At 44.1% G+C, this 22,219-nt stretch overlaps 1 protein-coding gene across 1 annotated transcript in view; it reads right to left on the bottom strand.

Annotated features, from left to right (window-relative positions):
• Nucleotides 1-21,720, bottom strand: part of LOC307165016 (interferon alpha/beta receptor 1a-like) — a 29,557-nt gene extending 7,837 nt beyond the window's left edge. Inside the window, exons 1-4 of the mRNA XM_079882270.1 lie at nucleotides 21,507-21,720; nucleotides 10,536-10,671; nucleotides 6,027-6,208; nucleotides 5,785-5,945 (exon numbers count right to left, since the gene is read on the bottom strand). Of these exons, the coding sequence (XP_079738396.1) occupies nucleotides 5,785-5,945; nucleotides 6,027-6,208; nucleotides 10,536-10,671; nucleotides 21,507-21,561 (534 nt within the window). The 5' untranslated portion in view covers nucleotides 21,562-21,720. The remainder of the gene's footprint in view (nucleotides 1-5,784; nucleotides 5,946-6,026; nucleotides 6,209-10,535; nucleotides 10,672-21,506) is intronic.
• Between the last annotated feature and the right edge of the window lie 499 nt (nucleotides 21,721-22,219).

Below are 22,219 nucleotides of genomic sequence, written 5' to 3'. Positions count from 1 at the left end.
CTCTGATGTCCCCAGTGTATGTATGTGAAGTTTTAGCTCAAAATACCCAACAGATAATTTTTTACAGCATGTTTTTAAATTGTAATTTTTTGGGGCTCAGAAAAACGCGCTGTTTTAGTGTGTGCCCTTTAAATGCAAATTAACTGCTTCTGCACTGCACAGGGGGCGGAGCCTCACGAGCTCGCGCTTCAGTCAGGACAATCTCATCTTATAATATCAGAACAGAAACTCTCAGTTGCGGTGTTCATTTCGACTCGGAGTCGGACAATAATGCCCACAGAGCCAGAGAATATATGCTGTATGAGATAGAACAGGTATAGTGTAGTTTAATTATGGTTATAACTTATTTGTCATCCGCTTTTATCCACTAATACAAGCCTGCTGTAGCAAAACCCGTCCGGATGATGACCAAAATATACTGACGAGTTCAGTGAAGTTTATTGTACATCACACAAAAGATGAGCGTTAGTTTTACTCCAGAGAATCTCTGTAAGAGCTGAATAAACATAGTATAAGAAGTGAGCATTAAAGTTTTATCCATAAACTCTCTCTCTCTCTCTCCCTTTCATTATCAACAACATACACAGCGAAGTACACAAAACACTCGTTACAACTAACAGTAAACAAATATACACACCTTTTCAGTGGGTGCTAAATAAACTGGTAAACCTTATATCCGTAAAATGACTCGAAGAGCTGTCATAAAGAGCGTGCTCGCACTTTCATTTCTTCCGTGTCCAGTCACGTTAGGCCTGTTGCTCCGGAGAGTGTAAGCTTGATCACAAACAGTACAGATCCATCCTTGAGTAACAACGGGAGTAAATGAAGACTGCTATGTTCATTCTTACATCCAACAACAAAACACCTCAATCGCTTAGGAGACATTCTTGTCTACAGCTGCTCAAGCGTCGAAATAATGGCGGACTCTGTGTCCAGCTCACTCAGGGCGGGTCTGGGCTCAAACTGAAGTGCCAATCAACAGTCGTGGGAGGGGCCTGCTCAATTCTACGTCACATTGCACCGAATCTGAGAACAGCTCATTCTGAGACAGTGCTTTATTTATTGAGATTGTAAAAAAAACACTGGGTGGATTTTTATCATTCTAGGGTGGTTTTGCTCACACACTGCCAACACACATTTATGTTCAAACACCATGTAAAAGTGAATTTTGCATAATAGGTGCCCTTTAAAGTACTTTAAGAGAGAAGAATCTGGATAAAGATTAGAAACCAACATCTTTTTAAAGAACGTGGTCATCATGCTCTTAAAAGCACTTCTGAATTCCTTCAGTCTCAGAAATGATGTTGACATCAGAAATTGTACTAGTCCACATTAGATGCCACTTTCGGACACTAAGGCTGCATTTACACAGCAAGTCTTAATGCACAGTTCCGTTTTTTTGGCCTGACTGTTTACATTAACTTTAGACAGGACTGGTATCCGATATCTGTTTACATTAATTCCCGCCCAAAATGACTTTCGCTGATCTTTTTACTACGCACATGCTAGACCCTGGTTTTGAATGGCTAAGCTATTAAAATTATTTATATAATTCATGTCGGGTGGTCATGATTATTTTTCAGCGTGGACAAGATAACAACTGTTGTGACTCATGAATGTTTTGCAGCGCAAAATCTGATGGAACAGATAGTCCGGAGAATTCTGAAGTGAAATAAAGTAGCCGTGTAATATACTTTTTTATGAATTAGAATGAATTAACCAGAGAGAGAGAGAGAGAGTGCATGAGTGAGTAACCTAATAGTGAAGCTTGCTGGTTTAATTACAGTGAAGTTATCACCTCATTGCTGAGAAATTTAATGTAGGTTTCAGTAGTGAAGCTGTATTATTTATAAAAATCATGGGCAGAGGTTGAGAACCAGCTCCTGAATGTTTTTGTGTTTGCGCAATTTCTTTTCTTTACAAAGATAAATATAAAGTTCCCACCTCAATAAAAAGCTGTGAGCGAGCGTATACAGGCATGTCTGCCTCATAATACAACATTAAACAGCTTTCTTTGTGAATTAACGTGTTGTCCTCATCTTATGGTGGCTTGAATTTAAAGGGGAATCGGATATGCAGGTTTAGACGTAGGTCGGATGTCCAGATATCAGATATGTATCTGATTTAAAATCACTAGAGAACCCCAGGCAGGTGTGTTTGATCAGGGCTGATCTCTGCAGGACCACTAGAGAACCCCAGGCAGGTGTGTTTGATCAAGGCTGATCTCTGCAGGACCACTAGAGAACCCCAGGCAGGTGTGTTTGATCAGGGCTGATCTCTGCAGGACCACTAGAGAACCCCAGGCAGGTGTGTTTGATGAGGGCTGATCTCTACAGGACCACTAGAGAACCCCAGGCAGGTGTGTTTGATCAGGGCTGATCACTGCAGGACCACTAGAGAACCCCAGGCAGGTGTGTTTGATCAGGGCTGATCACTGCAGGACCACTAGAGAACCCCAGGCAGGTGTGTTTGATCAGGGCTGATCTCTACAGGACCACTAGAGAACCCCAGGCAGGTGTGTTTGATCAGGGCTGATCACTGCAGGACCACTAGAGAACCCCAGGCAGGTGTGTTTGATCAGGGCTGATCTCTGCAGGGCCACTAGAGAACCCCAGGCAGGTGTGTTTGATGAGGGCTGATCTCTGCAGGGCCACTAGAGAACCCCAGGCCGGTGTGTTTGATCAGGGCTGATCTCTGCAGGGCCACTAGAGAACCCCAGGCAGGTGTGTTTGATCAGGGCTGATCTCTGCAGGGCCACTAGAGAACCCCAGGCAGGTGTGTTTGATCAGGGCTGATCTCTGCAGGACCACTAGAGAACCCGAGGCAGGTGTGTTTGATCAGGGCTGATCTCTGCAGGACCACTAGAGAACCCCAGGCAGGTGTGTTTGATCAGGGCTGATCTCTGCAGGACCACTAGAGAACCCCAGGCAGGTGTGTTTGATCAGGGCTGATCTCTGCAGGGCCACTAGAGAACCCCAGGCAGGTGTGTTTGATCAGGGCTGATCTCTGCAGGGCCACTAGAGAACCCCAGGCAGGTGTGTTTGATCAGGGCTGATCTCTGCAGGACCACTAGAGAACCCGAGGCAGGTGTGTTTGATCAGGGCTGATCTCTGCAGGACCACTAGAGAACCCCAGGCAGGTGTGTTTGATGAGGGCTGATCTCTGCAGGACCACTAGAGAACCCCAGGCAGGTGTGTTTGATCAGGGCTGATCTCTGCAGGGCCACTAGAGAACCCCAGGCAGGTGTGTTTGATGAGGGCTGATCTCTGCAGGGCCACTAGAGAACCCCAGGCCGGTGTGTTTGATCAGGGCTGATCTCTGCAGGACCACTAGAGAACCCCAGGCAGGTGTGTTTGATGAGGGCTGATCTCTGCAGGGCCACTAGAGAACCCCAGGCAGGTGTGTTTGATCAGGGCTGATCTCTGCAGGACCACTAGAGAACCCCAGGCAGGTGTGTTTGATCAGGGCTGATCTCTGCAGGGCCACTAGAGAACCCCAGGCAGGTGTGTTTGATCAGGGCTGATCTCTGCAGGGCCACTAGAGAACCCCAGGCCAGTGTGTTTGATCAGGGCTGATCTCTGCAGGGCCACTAGAGAACCCCAGGCAGGTGTGTTTGATGAGGGCTGATCTCTACAGGACCACTAGAGAACCCCAGGCAGGTGTGTTTGATCAGGGCTGATCTCTACAGGACCACTAGAGAACCCCAGGCAGGTGTGTTTGATCAGGGCTGATCTCTGCAGGACCACTAGAGAACCCCAGGCAGGTGTGTTTGATCAGGGCTGATCTCTGCAGGGCCACTAGAGAACCCCAGGCAGGTGTGTTTGATCAGGGCTGATCTCTGCAGGGCCACTAGAGAACCCCAGGCAGGTGTGTTTGATCAGGGCTGATCTCTGCAGGACCACTAGAGAACCCCAGGCAGGTGTGTTTGATGAGGGCTGATCACTGCAGGGCCACTAGAGAACACCAGGCCAGTGTGTTTGATCAGGGCTGATCACTGCAGGACCACTAGAGAACCCCAGGCAGGTGTGTTTGATCAGGGCTGATCTCTGCAGGGCCACTAGAGAACCCCAGGCAGGTGTGTTTGATCAGGGCTGATCTCTGCAGGGCCACTAGAGAACCCCAGGCAGGTGTGTTTGATGAGGGCTGATCTCTACAGGACCACTAGAGAACCCCAGGCCGGTGTGTTTGATCAGGGCTGATCTCTGCAGGGCCACTAGAGAACCCCAGGCAGGTGTGTTTGATGAGGGCTGATCTCTACAGGACCACTAGAGAACCCCAGGCAGGTGTGTTTGATCAGGGCTGATCTCTACAGGACCACTAGAGAACCCCAGGCAGGTGTGTTTGATCAGGGCTGATCTCTGCAGGGCCACTAGAGAACCCCAGGCAGGTGTGTTTGATCAGGGCTGATCTCTGCAGGGCCACTAGAGAACCCCAGGCAGGTGTGTTTGATCAGGGCTGATCTCTGCAGGACCACTAGAGAACCCCAGGCCGGTGTGTTTGATGAGGGCTGATCACTGCAGGACCACTAGAGAACCCCAGGCCGGTGTGTTTGATCAGGGCTGATCTCTGCAGGACCACTAGAGAACCCCAGGCAGGTGTGTTTGATCAGGGCTGATCTCTACAGGACCACTAGAGAACCCCAGGCAGGTGTGTTTGATGAGGGCTGATCTCTGCAGGGCCACTAGAGAACCCCAGGCAGGTGTGTTTGATGAGGGCTGATCTCTGCAGGACCACTAGAGAACCCCAGGCAGGTGTGTTTGATGAGGGCTGATCTCTGCAGGGCCACTAGAGAACCCCAGGCAGGTGTGTTTGATGAGGGCTGATCTCTGCAGGACCACTAGAGAACCCCAGGCAGGTGTGTTTGATCAGGGCTGATCTCTGCAGGGCCACTAGAGAACCCCAGGCAGGTGTGTTTGATGAGGGCTGATCTCTGCAGGACCACTAGAGAACCCCAGGCAGGTGTGTTTGATCAAGGCTGATCTCTGCAGGGCCACTAGAGAACCCCAGGCAGGTGTGTTTGATCAGGACTGATCTCTGCAGGGCCACTAGAGAACCCCAGGCCGATGTGTTTGATCAGGACTGATCTCTGCAGGACCACTAGAGAACCCCAGGCAGGTGTGTTTGATCAGGGCTGATCTCTGCAGGACCACTAGAGAACCCCAGGCAGGTGTGTTTGATCAGGACTGATCTCTGCAGGACCACTAGAGAACCCCAGGCCGATGTGTTTGATCAGGACTGATCTCTGCAGGACCACTAGAGAACCCCAGGCAGGTGTGTTTGATCAGGGCTGATCTCTGCAGGGCCACTAGAGAACCCCAGGCAGGTGTGTTTGATCAGGACTGATCTCTGCAGGGCCACTAGAGAACCCCAGGCCGATGTGTTTGATCAGGACTGATCTCTGCAGGACCACTAGAGAACCCCAGGCAGGTGTGTTTGATCAGGGCTGATCTCTGCAGGACCACTAGAGAACCCCAGGCAGGTGTGTTTGATCAGGACTGATCTCTGCAGGGCCACTAGAGAACCCCAGGCCGATGTGTTTGATCAGGACTGATCTCTGCAGGACCACTAGAGAACCCCAGGCAGGTGTGTTTGATCAGGGCTGATCTCTGCAGGACCACTAGAGAACCCCAGGAAGGTGTGTTTGATCAGGACTGATCTCTGCAGGACCACTAGAGAACACCAGGCCAGTGTGTTTGATCACCTGCAGAACAGGGGCCCTCGAGGGCCAGAGTTGAGGACCGCTGATCTATGCAGTGCAACGGCTGGTCATTAGCGCACAGATACCTGATAGCCTTCAAGCTGCTTCCAGTAGTGGATGAGGTACTGCATGTCCTGGACCAGCGTCTTCATGGACTCGTTGGTGCTGCTCAGAGGGTCAGCGATGACGATCTCCAGATCTCCTTTAACAGAGGTCAGCTTCACACTGGACGGAGGACCTAGATCAGCTACAGAGGAGAGGGACAGAGCAGTGGTCACACCGCAGAATCAAGAGCCGAGGCCAGATTACAACAGACCAGTTTAATCACCCTCTTTATCTGGGCAGAAGGTGATGTTGGTCCAGTTGGAGAAATGCTGTGCTGTGTTGGCCCGCACACGCAGGAGATATATGCCCCAGTAACTCAGTCCAGCATCAGTGAAATCACAGCGCCGCTCCAGACCATCTGCGCACACGGTCCTCCATTTCTGCTTGTGAGTCGGCTTACGGACACTGTTGGAGGAAAGACCACATGAGTGACTCGATTCATCATGTGAAGTAAAGCACTCACTGACCCTGGACAGAGGGTTTCTACATGATGTCTGAGGGAAACTGCTGGATGTCTCCCATTTGGAGTTTATTTATTAAAGCATTAACATGCATAGGTGTGATTGGCAAATCATGCATTATGTCAAAGCATTAACATGCATAGGTGTGATTGGCCCCCCCCCCACACACACACACACACACACACAGTGACATCATTTATATACATTTAATGAAATACAGTGCAAACGTCCTATATATTATATTATATTATATTATATTATATTTTATAACGTCCTATAATGGTAGCCTAATGCCATGTTGGTAGATTGGCACCTGTAGAATTTCCTTTTGTTGAAACCCCAGATACAATTATTTTGTGTAGATCCATGTCCGAGGCAGTTCGACTTAAGAAGCGCATTTCTTTACATACACACGCGCAATGAATTGGAAACACTCGATCTGCGCCAGTGGACATGCACAGTTATGAATGCCTGTGCAGCAATGTGAAACAATGGCAAGCACACACGCAACTTCTACGGAAGACTGTATTCTCGTACTGTTTCGACTTTATTTTTGAAATGTTTCGACTTTCTTCTTTTTTTACAGATTTCTTTGTTTCTTTTTTTTCCTGTTGCGGCTATTCTGATCATGCTATGACATTTTCTCGATGTGCAGCTGCTCTAGAGGCAGTATTTTCTAACCATGTCGGGGGAGTTTTATGCGTATTATAATGTCACTTGCCAGGTCATGTAAGGGGTAGACTACAGAATTTATTATACTTGTCAAAACGAAAATAGGAACTCCACTGTCTCTCTTTACATTTATTTTGTCCCGTTGTCGGCTTCAGCTAAGAAAAGAAATAGTTCGCCCCACACGTCCAAAATTCTTAGCACACTTTAGATAACCTTCTGCAACAAGTGCAGGCTCTTTGGTGGAGCTCTGCTTTGAAAGAAGTTCCATCGTGACAAATGAATGGACTACTTGCGGAATGACATGAAGGCATGAATCAGAGGAACAAAAAACGTTGACAGCGGTGAGCGGTCATTATGTTTAACAATACCCGAACCGTGCTTTGCGCGCGACCTGCAAAAAAAAAAAATTTAAAAATTGCATGATTTACGAGAGCATCATTTTCAGGTCGGAAAAGCCGGATTTCCGGATATTTCCGTATTCTTCTATATATTTACTTACAATATATACAGTATAATGCTTTAGAATTCATTATCATTGGCTGGATGACGTCTGTTCCCATGAACTTTTGCCTATGCTTTGCATAGATTTGGTGAAACATTCCAAGCACAATTCAGCACATTTCTCACTTAATTCTTACTATTATGATGCAAAAATGACACGAATTACTAGAAAAATAATTCTATATTACACATCAAGGTAGTATTTGTTGTACTGCCTTTAATTTAATTTATAGAAATAAGTCACATTGAGAAGACCAAGAATAAAACAAAACATCTGGACAGATTATGATAATAAGAATTTTTTTACGACTGTAAAAGCATGTTGTTAATTCTGGTTCGCCAGTGTTTAAGAGCGACGAGCGCGTTGTGGCGGAAAGAGCGCGTCTACGGTTATTAGAGCCTTCATGACAAGGACAGTCAAGTTCACTTGAGCATTCACAGCATTTTGTGCCATTGTAAATTGTAATATGTTTATTGTGTGTGTATATATCTGATTAATCTAATATAGGATGCGTTTGGTTGAGTTAATGAACGATGCAGTAAAGCACTTAATTGTACCAGTGATCATCTTTATCTTTAGCGTGCGCAGCTCAAACAGCAATGCACATTTATAACTTGGGACTGTCATATACATGCCATTATAATTAGAACACTATTGTAATAAAACGTTGTGAAATCTCTGGGTTTAGTTGATGTGCTTCAGCGTGTTGTTGTGGGAATAGTACATCCAGAACAGGGATTACAAGTTTGCTTGTGCATTCACGTTTGGCCATAGGAGTGTAAAATTAATTTTAAAAGTTAAGGAATCTTACAATGGTTCAAAGTAGGCTACTATATTGTATATGTTTGATTTATGTTGAAGTGTTTGGGACATGGCTTTTAATGGTTAGCCTTTTGTTTTTGTATTCAGGCTATCAATATATACAAATTTGAATTTAGATTTGTCGGCCAATATATCGGTTATCAGCTTTCAAATGTAAAGAAATAACAGTTATCGATATTGGCCTAAATGTTCATATCTGTAGCCTAGAAATCTAGACGCACCCTAGCGGCAGCAAAATGTATTTTGCAGCCAGGTGGGTCTAGACACTCTCAATAGACCTTCTAGCTGCAAAACCCCAAATTGGGTCAGGCCAATCATAGACATAATATACATAGACGCCCTATTGGCCGCTGGATCGTACGTCAACGGCGCCGCCATACTGCGGAGGGCAACTTTCCCATACCCATACTTCTCATAACGAGAATTGAGAAAAATGCCTATTTCTTGTGCTGCTTGGGGCTTTACAAATCGCCACACAATTGAAAACAGGTCTCAGGGAATTACCTTTCACAAGCAAAACTGAAAATTTGTTTCTGGTTGCATTTCATTTACTATTTTTATTTTCAGAGGAGAAAGGCCACGAAATTTAAAAATACTACTGTTATTGTGTCACGAAATGTAGTTTTAAGAGTTTTTCAGTCGACAATGTAGTTGTTTAAAGCTCAAATCTGTGGTTTATTTATAAAGATAGCGCCTTTTTAAAAATGTTATCTGACGGTTTCGGAGTTGTGAGATCCAGCGATCACCGCGGGCGCTCAGCGCTCATGTACCCCGCCGAGAACAGCCTTGCCTCGGCTAGAGCTTCTGAGTTCTGACGTTCGTCGCTGTCAGTCTAGTGAGAATAATTCGTCTTGTGTTTATCTAACGGGCGATCTTTGGTTTCATTAATCTATAATTTGTTCCTTGGCAGATTGTTTTGGCTGAGGGCAAAGTGAAGTTTCATAACTTTATATATTTAGGCTATTTAACTTTAACAGTGTAGCCTGCTATATGTTTGACTGGATCGTTTACTTTATTTCTTGACTTAGCTTCTTATACCTTTTAAAAACTGAAATTTAACAAAAAGAGACAGGGTTGCGTCATTTTATTTTATATAGCCTATGTAATAATATTTTAAAATGTATAAATTTACATTATTTATTATTGTTATTATAATAATATACCACTTGCGATTATCAATCTATTATAGTTATGCTGTTAAATTATTTTACTATTCATAGTAACAATTTAACTTATTATATTTTTATTGTCTATTCTGTAATTGATATTTCATATTCTATTTCTATTATTATAGTATTATACATAAACTATATGCTATTATCAATATATTATTATTATTATTATATTAGTACTTATGATATTATATAATTATACTTTTCATTACTATTTTATTTGCTGTATACTGTTTGTTTATTTTATTGACTAAACTATTTACTATTAGCCTACCTCTCACTTTATCTTATATTTACTATTTGCATTGCACTGTAGTTGTACCATATCATATGTATTACCATAAAGGATCCATCAGTTATCTTTGTTATTGCTAAAATCGGGTCAATGACAGTATGCTTTTCCCACAATAAGAAAACTTTATTTAATTTAATGTGAAAATTAAATTATATCTCAGTATGGGGGTGTTCAATCACGTCGCGTATAGAGTAGGCGGGGCGGGCTTAACATGTGACGACAGAGTTGCGACGGTTACCTGCCTGCGACTTGAAAACAAAGAATGACGGCTGCTGGAGAACAGTCTTTCGAATCGGCTTTGTCCGCGACTCTGGAGGACTTGGAGTTAAGTTTTTCTTTGAGAAAAGAGCAAAGAACGGCACTTAAGTCATTCTTTAAAAAAGGAAGATGTGTTCGTCGTTTTGCCGGCCAGATATGGCAAAAGTTGAATGAATCTATCAACTAGCTCCGCTGTTGGGAAAACGCTCTGGTTGGTTGAAGCGCTGTCCTATTGCGTGCAGAGGGAATTTGAAAGACAGCCGTTTATCCCGCCCCTCGAAGTGAGCGTGTCTATGGTGAGTTGCCAGACTAAACATCTTGATGTAGTCTGGCTTGCCAGGCTATCATAACTGTGCATCCCAAGTCAATATACTGTATACAAATATTTTTATACTACAGGACATGAACCTCAAATCTCTCACAAGAATCTATTATGACCTGTCCAGCCTGTGTAATTATTTTTCATTTTGTTATCTGTAATTAGAAGATTGGCTCAATAATCTAAATAAACATGATGTTATGGATGAAAGCAGAGATATAGTGTTCTTACGCGAGATACTGTGCAGTAAAGGTGATCGTCCCGTTGATGGCGCTCTGCTGATCGTCAGCCCAGTCCCAGCGCAGAACATACTGTGTGTTGAGACTCTGAACAGAGAGATTCTGAGGAGGGCTCAAATCTGCAAGAGCTGGGACACACACACACACACACACACACACACAATCAAACACGCTTAGGTAAGGTCGGATACAGGTTTTCACACGTCACATAGTACTTTTACAGTGTAAAAGTATAACGCTACCTATAACACCTGATGTACTTGTTACATCATAAGAATGGCATCTACGCTAATGTTACTCTTTCTGTTTATATCCCGAGGTTATATTCTGAGTCAGTCGGACCCAGCCAGTATCCAGATCAGATGGAGGACCTGCGCCTAGACACGACCACAACGCATGATGTAGTCAGCCGGATCCGGGCCGTATCCAGATCAGATGGAGGACCTGCGTCTAGACAAGACCACAACACATGATGTAGTCAGCCGGATCCGGGCCGTATCCAGATCAGATGGAGGACCTGCGCCTAGACACGACCACAACACGTGATGTAGTCAGCCGGATCCGGGCCGTATCCAGATCAGATGGAGGACCTGCGCCTAGACACGACCACAACGCATGATGTAGTCAGCCGGATCCGGGCCGTATCCAGATCAGATGGAGGACCTGCGCCTAGACACGACCACAACGCATGATGTAGTCAGCCGGATCCGAGCCGTACCCAGATCAGATGGAGGACCTGCGCCTAGACACGACCACAACACATGATGTAGTCAGCCGGATCCGGGCCGTATCCAGATCAGATGGAGGACCTGCGCCTAGACATGACCACAACGCATGATGTAGTCAGCCGGATCCGGGCCGTATCCAGATCAGATGGAGGACCTGCGCCTAGACACGAGCACAACGCATGATGTAGTCAGCCGGATCCGGGCCGTATCCAGACCAGATGGAGGACCTGCGTCTAGACAAGACAACAACACATGATGTAGTCAGCCGGATCCGGGCCGTACCCAGATCAGATGGTGGACCTGCGCCTAGACACGACCACAACGCATTATGTAGTTAGCCGGATACGGGCCGTATCCAGATCAGATGGAGGACCTGCGCCTAGACACGACCACAACGCATGATGTAGTTAGCCGGATACGGGCCGTATCCAGATCAGATGGAGGACCTGCGCCTAGACAAGACCACAACACATGATGTAGTTAGCCGGATACGGGCCGTATCCAGATCAGATGGAGGACCTGCGCCTAGACACGACCACAACACATGATGTAGTCAGCCGGATCCGGGCCGTATCCAGATCAGATGGAGGACCTGCGCCTAGACACGACCACAACACATGATGTAGTCAGCCGGATCCGAGCTGTATCCTGATCAGATGGAGGACCTGCGCCTAGACAAGACCACAACACATGATGTAGTTAGCCGGATACGGGCCGTATCCAGATCAGATGGAGGACCTGCGCCTAGACACGACCACAACACATGATGTAGTCAGCCGGATCCGGGCCGTATCCAGATCAGATGGAGGACCTGCGCCTAGACACGACCACAACGCATGATGTAGTTAGCCGGATACGGGCCGTATCCAGATCAGATGGAGGACCTGCGCCTAGACAAGACCACAACACATGATGTAGTCAGCCGGATCCGGGCCGTATCCAGATCAGATGGAGGACCTGCGCCTAGACACGACCACAACACATGATGTAGTCAGCCGGATCCGAGCTGTATCCTGATCAGATGGAGGACCTGCGCCTAGACACGACCACAACGCATGATGTAGTTAGCCGGATACGGGCCGTATCCAGATCAGATGGAGGACCTGCGCCTAGACAAGACCACAACACATGATGTAGTCAGCCGGATCCGGGCCGTATCCAGATCAGATGGAGGACCTGCGCCTAGACACGACCACAACACATGATGTAGTCAGCCGGATCCGAGCTGTATCCTGATCAGATGGAGGACCTGCGCCTAGACACGACCACAACGCATTATGTAGTTAGCCGGATACGGGCCGTATCCAGATCAGATGGAGGACCTGCGCCTAGACACGACCACAACGCATGATGTAGTTAGCCGGATACGGGCCGTATCCAGATCAGATGGAGGACCTGCGCCTAGACAAGACCACAACACATGATGTAGTCAGCCGGATCCGGGCCGTATCCAGATCAGATGGAGGACCTGCGCCTAGACACGACCACAACACATGATGTAGTCAGCCGGATCCGAGCTGTATCCTGATCAGATGGAGAACCTGCGCCTAGACACGACCACAACGCATGATGTAGTTAGCCGGATACGGGCCGTATCCAGATCAGATGGAGGACCTGCGCCTAGACACGACCACAACACATGATGTAGTCAGCCGGAACCGAGCTGTATCCTGATCAGATGGAGGACCTGCGCCTAGACACGACCACAACACATGATGTAGTCAGCCGGATCCGGGCCGTATCCAGATCAGATGGAGGACCTGCGCCTAGACACGACCACAACGCATGATGTAGTTAGCCGGATATGGGCCGTATCCAGATCAGATGGAGGAACTGCGCCTAGACACGACCACAACGCATGATGTAGTCAGCCGGATCAGGGACGTATCCAGATCAGATGGAGGACCTGCGCCTAGACACGACCACAATACATGATGTAGTCAGCCGGATCCGGGCCGTATCCAGATCAGATGGAGGACCTGCGCCTAGACACGAGCACAACGCATGATGTAGTCAGCCAGATCCGGGCCGTATCCAGATCAGATGGAGGACCTGCGCCTAGACACGACCACAACGCATGATGTAGTCAGCCGGATCCGGGCCGTGTCCAGATGAGATGGAGGACCTGCGCCTAGACATGACCACAACGCATGATGTAGTCAGCCGGATCCGGGCCGTGTCCAGATGAGATGGAGGACCTGCGCCTAGACATGACCACAACGCATGATGTAGTCAGCCGGATCCGGGCCGTATCCAGATCAGATGGAGGACCTGCGCCTAGACACGACCACAACGCATGATGTAGTCAGCCGGATCCGGGCCGTATCCAGATCAGATGGAGGACCTGCGCCTAGACACGACCACAACGCATGATGTAGTCAGCCGGATCCGGGCCGTATCCAGATCAGATGGAGGACCTGCGCCTAGACACGACCACAACACATGATGTAGTCAGCCGGATCCGGGCCGTATCCAGATCAGATGGAGGACCTGTGCCTAGACACGACCACAACGCATGATGTAGTCAGCCGGATCCGGGCCGTATCCAGATCAGATGGAGGACCTGCGCCTAGACACGACCACAACGCATGATGTAGTCAGCCGGATCCGGGCCGTATCCAGATCAGATGGAGGACCTGTGCCTAGACACGACCACAACGCATGATGTAGTCAGCCGGATCCGGGCCGTATCCAGATCAGATGGAGGACCTGTGCCTAGACACGACCACAACGCATGATGTAGTCAGCCGGATCCGGGCCGTATCCAGATCAGATGGAGGACCTGTGCCTAGACACGACCACAAGGCATGATGTAGTCAGCCGGATCCGGGCCGTATCCAGATCAGATGGAGGACCTGCGCCTAGACACGACCACAACGCATGATGTAGTCAGCCGGATCAGGGCCGTATCCAGATCAGATGGAGGACCTGCGCCTAGACATGACCACAACACATGATAGGCGCAGGTCCTCCTCCCCCAACCACAAATTTAACATGTTAAACCATACCCTGCTTTATTGTTTTACTGGCACTTTTTTATTCATACTATTTTAATCCATCATTTCTTCAATTAGACCTCTCACTTACCCTTCTTAAAAAAACATTCAAATGATCTTACGTGGACTTTTCAAAATTAGCAATAAAACAATGCTCTTGGCAACAGGGAGAGCTAGTATGTTAGCTTAGCATAGTGTCAAACACGACAATTTATGAGATTAATATCATGGTTTGCTCCAAAATCATGTTGCTTATTAGGGATGGGTCACAATTTTCGAATATTCGATTAGTTGTTTTAATTATAGAATATGGAATAGGTTGTGTGATTATTGTCTAAAAAAATCTCCATGTTTTCGGTGCTGATGCGGTGGTGACGCGCTCATGTAACCAGAGGGTGACGCTGCCAATAATGCACCTATAAGCTGTCAATCAACTCTCAGACAACAGAAGGAACACACTGTCTCACACCAGAGCATGTGAGCGGAGTGGGGATATATCCTCCAGAGCGGAGAGAGACTTTATGAAGAATGCCCTTTGTGTCATGCTGGTTCGAAAATATGTGAAATAAGAAGGGCTGTTAATTTGTAGTTGTTCATTTAAGCCATTAGTTGACTAATCACATATTTATATTAATTTAACTACTTAATACTGGAGAGACTAAACCATAATGAGCGTTTATGTAATAAGCCTGTTCCGCACTTAAGCGCACGCATTAAGTTTGCCACAAAGCCGGCAAAAGTAATGATTATGAATGTGTCAAATATAGCAAGGAGACATTTTAATTGTTTATTAATCAACTGGTGTTTTCTGTGTCAGTGTCGGCTGCAAAGATGAAGTTGACAATGCTGACTCGCAATCTTTGGAGTATTGTGAACGTGCCTACAGAAAGAAATGCACATGTTTTGTTTAAAAGTAGACATTTCCAGCTTTCCATAAATATATTTCTCATGTATGTGAGGCAAGTAGCCTATACGCTGAGTTTCGGTTCATTTATGAGACGAGTTCACGCGCCAGTGCCTCCACGTCCTGATTTTAGTGGTTGCTATATTTGCAACTTATTTATTAAATCCAGACAATTGGTTGATGAAACATTGATTAAAATTAAGATACAATTTTTACAAAACGAAATTCAGTTTAAAGAAAGGCTTTCTACGCGTTCGTCGCGTCTGAACGCGTTGTTGTCTTTGGAGCTCCATCGATTGATTTATAATTCTTGATTTCTCTTTAAACTCACTTACAACGAACATTTTCTACTTTTCCTCACCTCATAGTTACAACGCGGACTGTTGAGCAGACGCGTCTCAAGCCTAGTGATCCAACGCTGGATACTCTTATAGGTTACGTCCGTGGATCACGGCTGAACGCGTCTTCTCCGCATTCATTTACAAACAAAAATTTTTTCGCCTATCGTGCGTCTACTCTACACCCGTACCACTAAAAAGACGGATTATATCCAAGACTTCAGCCATAAATTAGTATTAATATTGATAGCATCACTGGTAGCGTCGTTGCTAACTTAACGTACTGTCCATCTGTTAAAATGGCGAATATATCAGATGTAAGTAGTCTACCTTTTGGTGCAGGTGAAGACACATTTGAGCTGCACGCGGTGCAGTCCGCCGTCATTATGAGCACCATTCTCTCTGGAAAATTGGATATTGTTGCACCCATTAGACTAAAAAAGGTCAGAGAGAAAAGTAAAGCACCATGGTACAACAATACTATGCATGTTCTAAAGAGAGAAACCCGTAATTTAGAGCGTAAATGGAAAAAAACTAACTTAGAGGTCTTTAGAATCGCATGGAAAGACAGTATGTCACGTTATAAAAAGGCCCTAAAAGAGGCCAGGGCTGAGCATCTCCGCAAACTAATAGAAAACAACCATAACAATCCTAGGTTCTTATTTAACACCGTGGCTAGACTAACAAATAAACAGATGTCTCCTGAACAAAATATTCTGTTACAGTTTAGTAGTAATGATTTCATGAAGTTCTTCACTGAGAAAATAGAAAACATCAGAACCACAATTGTAAACGTTCAATCCTCAATCGCGCCTTATATCTCAGCCTCAACTATCACCCCGCAAGAACAATTACAGTGCTTTACAACTATAGAACAAAAAGAGTTAAATAAACTTATCACTTCATCTAAAACAACAACATGTTTACTAGATCCTATAACAACTAAACTATTGAAAGAAGTGTTACCTATAGTGGAAGAGCCTCTCCTCAATATTATTAACTCGTCTTTATCTTTAGGTCATGTTCCAAGAACATTTAAACTGGCAGTTATAAAACCTCTCATTAAGAAACCACAATTAGATCCACATAATCTAGCAAATTATAGACCCATTTCAAATCTACCTTTTATGTCTAAAATACTAGAAAAAGCTGTGTCCGCTCAACTGGGCTCTTTCTTGCAAGAAAATGACACCTATGAAAAGTTTCAATCTGGTTTCAGGCCGCACCATAGCACAGAAACTGCGCTCGTTAAAATCACAAATGATTTACTTTTAGCTTCTGACCAAGGCTGTATCTCTATATTAGTTTTACTTGATCTTAGTGCTGCGTTCGATACTATAGATCACACAATACTCTTAGATCGACTACAAAATTATACTGGTGTTCAAGGACAAGCATTAAGCTGGTTTAGATCATATTTATCTGACCGCTACCATTTTGTTTATTTAAATGGAGAAAAATCGATCATAACTCCAGTAAACTATGGAGTGCCACAGGGATCTGTGTTAGGCCCTCTATTATTCTCAATATATATGCTGCCACTTGGAAATATTAAAAGGAACATGGAATTAGTTTCCATTGCTATGCTGATGACACTCAAATCTATATTTCATCACGGCCAGATGAAAACGCTAAATTATCCAAATTGACAGAGTGTGTTAAAGATATAAAAGATTGGATGACGCGCAATTTTCTTTTATTAAATCCAGACAAGACAGAGGTACTAATCATCGGTTCAAAAAACCGCCCACAAAACCTCTCACACTACAACTTTAACATAGTAGGATGTCCTGTTACTTCACCCTCTACAGTAAAAGACCTGGGTGTTATACTAGACTGCAACCTGTCTTTTGAAAATCATATTTCATATGTTACAAGAACAGCCTTTTCCACCTTAGAAACATTGCTAAGCTACGTAACATGCTATCAGTTTCTGATGCAGAAAAGTTAGTTCATGCATTCATGACCTCGAGACTAGATTACTGTAATGCTTTATTAGCTGGTTGTCCTGCATCCTCAATAAACAAGCTACAGTTAGTCCAAAATGCCGCCGCTAGAGTTCTTACTAGATCAAGAAAATATGATCATATAACACCAATTTTAACATCACTACATTGGTTACCTATAAAGTCACGTATTAATTACAAGGTATTGCTACTGACTTATAAAGCCCTAAACGGCTTAGCTCCAGTCTATTTAACGGATCTTCTATCGCCCTATAATCCATCGCGCTCTTTAAGGTCACTAAATTCGAGGCTTTTGGTCATACCTAGGATATCCAGATCCACCAAAGGAGGGAGAGCATTTTCACATTTAGCTCCAAAACTCTGGAATAGCCTTCCTGATACTGTTCGTTGCTCAGACTCGCTCTCCCAGTTTAAAACTAGATTAAAGACGCATCTCTTCAGCCAGGCATTCATATAATACTTTTAATCTTACAGTTAAATCCGGTCTCTAGTTCAAAAACGCCAGAGGAGAACTGGCCCCCGACTGAGCCCGGGTTCTCCCAAGGTTTTTTTTCTCCATTAGGTCCTGATGGAGTTTTTCGGTTCCTTGCCACTGTTGCCTTTGGCTTGCTCAGTTGGGGATATTTGGGGATATTTAATCTAACTAATAAATCAACGATACTATTGATCAGCATTACCAAACATGGACGTTCCACTAGAAACAAACGTTGATGTATTGTTTTAATTTATTACTGTGAAGCTGCTTTGATACAATCTATGTTGTGAAAAGCGCTATATAAATAAACTTGACTTGACTTGACTTGACTTCTAACCAAAACTTAATCAAGTGGTCAAAATCATGTCTGACCCACTCCATATGTCATTGTCTCCTGATATTGCGCATCTAATTATCCTATCTTACTCCATCTTACTTATCTTATCCCTATCTTGCTGTTCACTTTCCATATAATCAACACAGATGAAATTAGAAAATAACATTATAGGCCTATTATTTAAACATAAATAAGAAACTAAATGTGTTTTCTTTAATGGATACAACACGTATAGTATTATTATTAAAATATACTAAAGTACTTTGTAATGTAGTTACTTGAATAGTTTTTCAGCAAACTACTTGTTTACTCTTACTCGAGTCATTATTTTCCTGTATTCTACTCTAGTAAATAATTTAAGTAGCAATACTTTCTCAAGTACAATTTTTCAGTACTCTTTCCATCACTGTATATATATATATATATATATATGTGTGTGTGTGTGTGTGTGTGTGTTATTATTTTTATATTTTTTAATTTAAATGATTATTATTATCATAATTAGATAGGCTATCTTTGCAACAAACACAGAGACAAGCATTTTTTTTTTCAGCCCGGAAATCATTGCCTGTCCTTTGGTTTGTATAATAACAACAACTACATTTGGATTATTAAACAATGTGGAAATAAAGTGAATCTGCAGAGTTTTGCATTCACAGGCATGTAAAGGAAACCATTGACACGGAGAAGAAAGAGTTAAACTCTTCATGTGCTCGCGCTCATGAACGCTACTGAACATCTGAACACACACTACCATCAAACGCACATCACGGGTCGTCTTCTGTCTGTTCTCCAACATGTGATCAAATGTATATTTCTGCAAACGTGTTTAAACTGGTTAACTAAGGCAAAGGCATTCGTTTTCAAGACGAGTTCGCACGCCACTGCGCAACACACACACACACACACACACACACACACACATCACCGCGTGTTCATTTCATAAACTGTGGACAATGGCTTATTTAATGTTTAAATTAATGTATATGTCCAAGAAACTGGTAATGTCATTCTCTGTAGTAGTGCTATCGTGGCGTAGACTAATAATCTGTTTGGTTGTAAAATATTCCCTGAATGAAATGAAATGGAAAGTATCATTCATTCACAGACAGCTTACGAAGATGTTCAACTAATAAAGGTCTTCATCGCTGGCAAACAATAGGATGCATTTGCAGATTTGCTTTCACTTGACTGTAGGTCCACTTCATCCAACACTTGATGTTCTTAATTCTTCCTGTTACGAGTCCGAGTGTGAAACCGCTTCAGATTCAGTGTACAGGAACAAATCATTCAAACTGATTCGATTTAGACAGTTCTGCCAAATTGGTTAATGACGTTTATAACAGAATCGATGCAAAAGAATTATTAATTTGTGAATTGAGCATCGTCCAGAAAAAAAGATACAGCACGTTTAGAATAAACTACGCATAACAACATGTATTGCGTTAAAATAAAACAAAGAGAGGAACGTCACCCGGCATTACAGTGGGAGTTCGAGGTGAGCGGCGCTGAGGACGCAAATATTAAGGCTTATTCCGGTCCCAGTAGCGTCATACACTACGATGTGTGTTCTTAAATCTGCTCAAAATGTCAAACATGTTTTGCTATCCTCCGACTGGATGGAATCATAATCTGAAGCTAAAAAAATCTGAGTCTGTGCCCATCATACACTACGTGATTTTGAATCTGCAGAGCGGCGCCGGCATTCGGCAGCTCCTGCAGACTCTCCCGGGTCGCAGACCTGAGCTACAGGCGTGTGGTGTATCCCAGCCTTTCACGAGTAACGCTGGACTGGACACTACTAGTGTACGAGATCATCCGTTAATCATCAGCGGTCTGACAGCTCGTCCCTTCTGCTCACATAAAGAGACATTCACAACATTTATTATTGCTATTTTCCATCTTTTTAGGACACAAATAATAGAATTTCACTTATTTTTTATTTTAATGTTTGCATCCCCAGGATACGCAAGTCCTTTTGGGGAATAAATTAATTGAAAACAGAATGCTTGTTTGACAATGTGTATTACAATATTTTTTAAAACATTTATTCACTACATTATTCTTTGTAAAATTCTGTTGAACAATAAGTATAATGCCTATTTATGACTATATTAGCCTTCTGTATCATATTTAATTAATATGCAAATTTCTAGGGCCAATAAATAATCAATATGACCAAATCTTTGTAGAGAACCCTGTTGTGCTCAATCTACTTCATGCCTTCTGTCCTCTGATCGAGAGATCAGACGAAAGTACATGACCTGAAACATCCTTAGGCTACATATAAAACATAAAATGACAATAGCCAATTCTGGCTCCATAGCTATTTACTCAATTATATCAAATGAATTATCAGGATGGCAGCATACACTCGCACCGTTGCTTGGCGCCTTGGTAATCAGGAACACCTGGCTAAGCAATTAGGAAATCCCACGAAGGCTACATGGTGCGTCCTTCGGAGGACGCATAGGCTGCATCATTTGAAGTCCACGGCCTTCACATTGGGACACAGCTTTTATCTCACTAACACCAGAGCCCGTCTACGGAGAGCCTTGGCACTTCCTATTAGCCCCATTGTATCGATCTTGGTTGCAGTTCCATTAGAATTCCACTGGAGGTGATCGCGGGCGAGTGCAGAATGAATGGGAGTCTATGGGGCTAGACGGCTAAATGTGTCTCTTTCACCTGATTGCCGTTGAGAAATCTCAGATTTTATTGTAGGTTTTGCAAGTTCAACATGGGTTATAGGTCGAAAGTTGAATGAACGAGTACTTATTTCTTTTCGATTTCTTACAGGTTGAGTTGTTGTTGCCCATAACACGCTAGCATTCTGCTAATGACGTCAGAATTGACATTTTAAAAGACTTTTTAAACCAAATAAGTGACTCTAAAAAAATCTAACACCCAGCAATGTGTAATTTCTTTGCATCTCCTTTCGAATACAACATTCAAATTACTAGACAAAAATGTATAGGCTATCCTGAGAAAAGTGGATTTTGAGGGTTTTTCGCCATAGACCTCCATTCATTCTGCACTCGCCTGCGAGCGCCCCCGCATGGACAGAGACGTGTTACTGCAGCCAGTCCAGAAACCGGAAGTAAGCAGAGAGTGCCAATTCTCTTCCTATTAGACATTCTCTGCTAACACACAGTAACGATGGACTCACCCAGTGAAACACACACATTATCGTCACTAACACACAGTGATGGACTCACCCAGTGATACACACACCAGCAGTGAAACACACACTTCAGAGCCGCGGAGCTTCATGTTTGCGCGTCTGAATCCGCATCGCGATGAGTCTCTTTCTCTGAGTTTGAGCTCAAGTTTGTTTCAGTTTCAGTTCGCGAGGATAAGCGCTCTCTCTCTCTCTCTCTCTCACACACACACACACACACACACACACACACACGATGCGGAAGTGACGTCAGATTATGGCTCAGCTGCGACGAACAGCAGGACATTCTTCTTCTTCTTTGGGTTTTAACGGCAGCTTGCATCATAGTGTTGCATTACTGCTATCTTCTGGCTCTCATTATTTCCCATATACTTTAGTATCAAATAACAAATCAAATATTTCATTCCACTGCAGTCCATTATACTCTTTACTCCATGTCCTATTAGTCCTATTTTTCCCATGTCTTTTATCATATCTTTCCTCTGTAATTCATATTTTGAGCAATTAATAAGCACATGTTGTACAGTCTCATGTATTTGACACTGATCATCACAACACCCAGTTAGATGTTCCCCATTATATCTATTTAGTTGTTTAGTCTGCCCTACTCTTAATCTGGTTATAATAGTTTCTTCTCTCCTGTTTCCTCTCTTATTTTCCACAGTGCCGACTCTTTTTTTAATTGAGTAAATGTCTTCCTTTTGATTCTTGGTCCCACCTTTGTTGCCATTTTATAGAGATGTCTCCCCA

This window comes from Squalius cephalus (genome assembly GCF_949319135.1).
Source record: "Squalius cephalus genome assembly, chromosome: 9".
Lineage (NCBI taxonomy): Eukaryota > Metazoa > Chordata > Actinopteri > Cypriniformes > Leuciscidae > Squalius > Squalius cephalus.
This window is presented reverse-complemented; position numbering and strand designations above follow the sequence as displayed.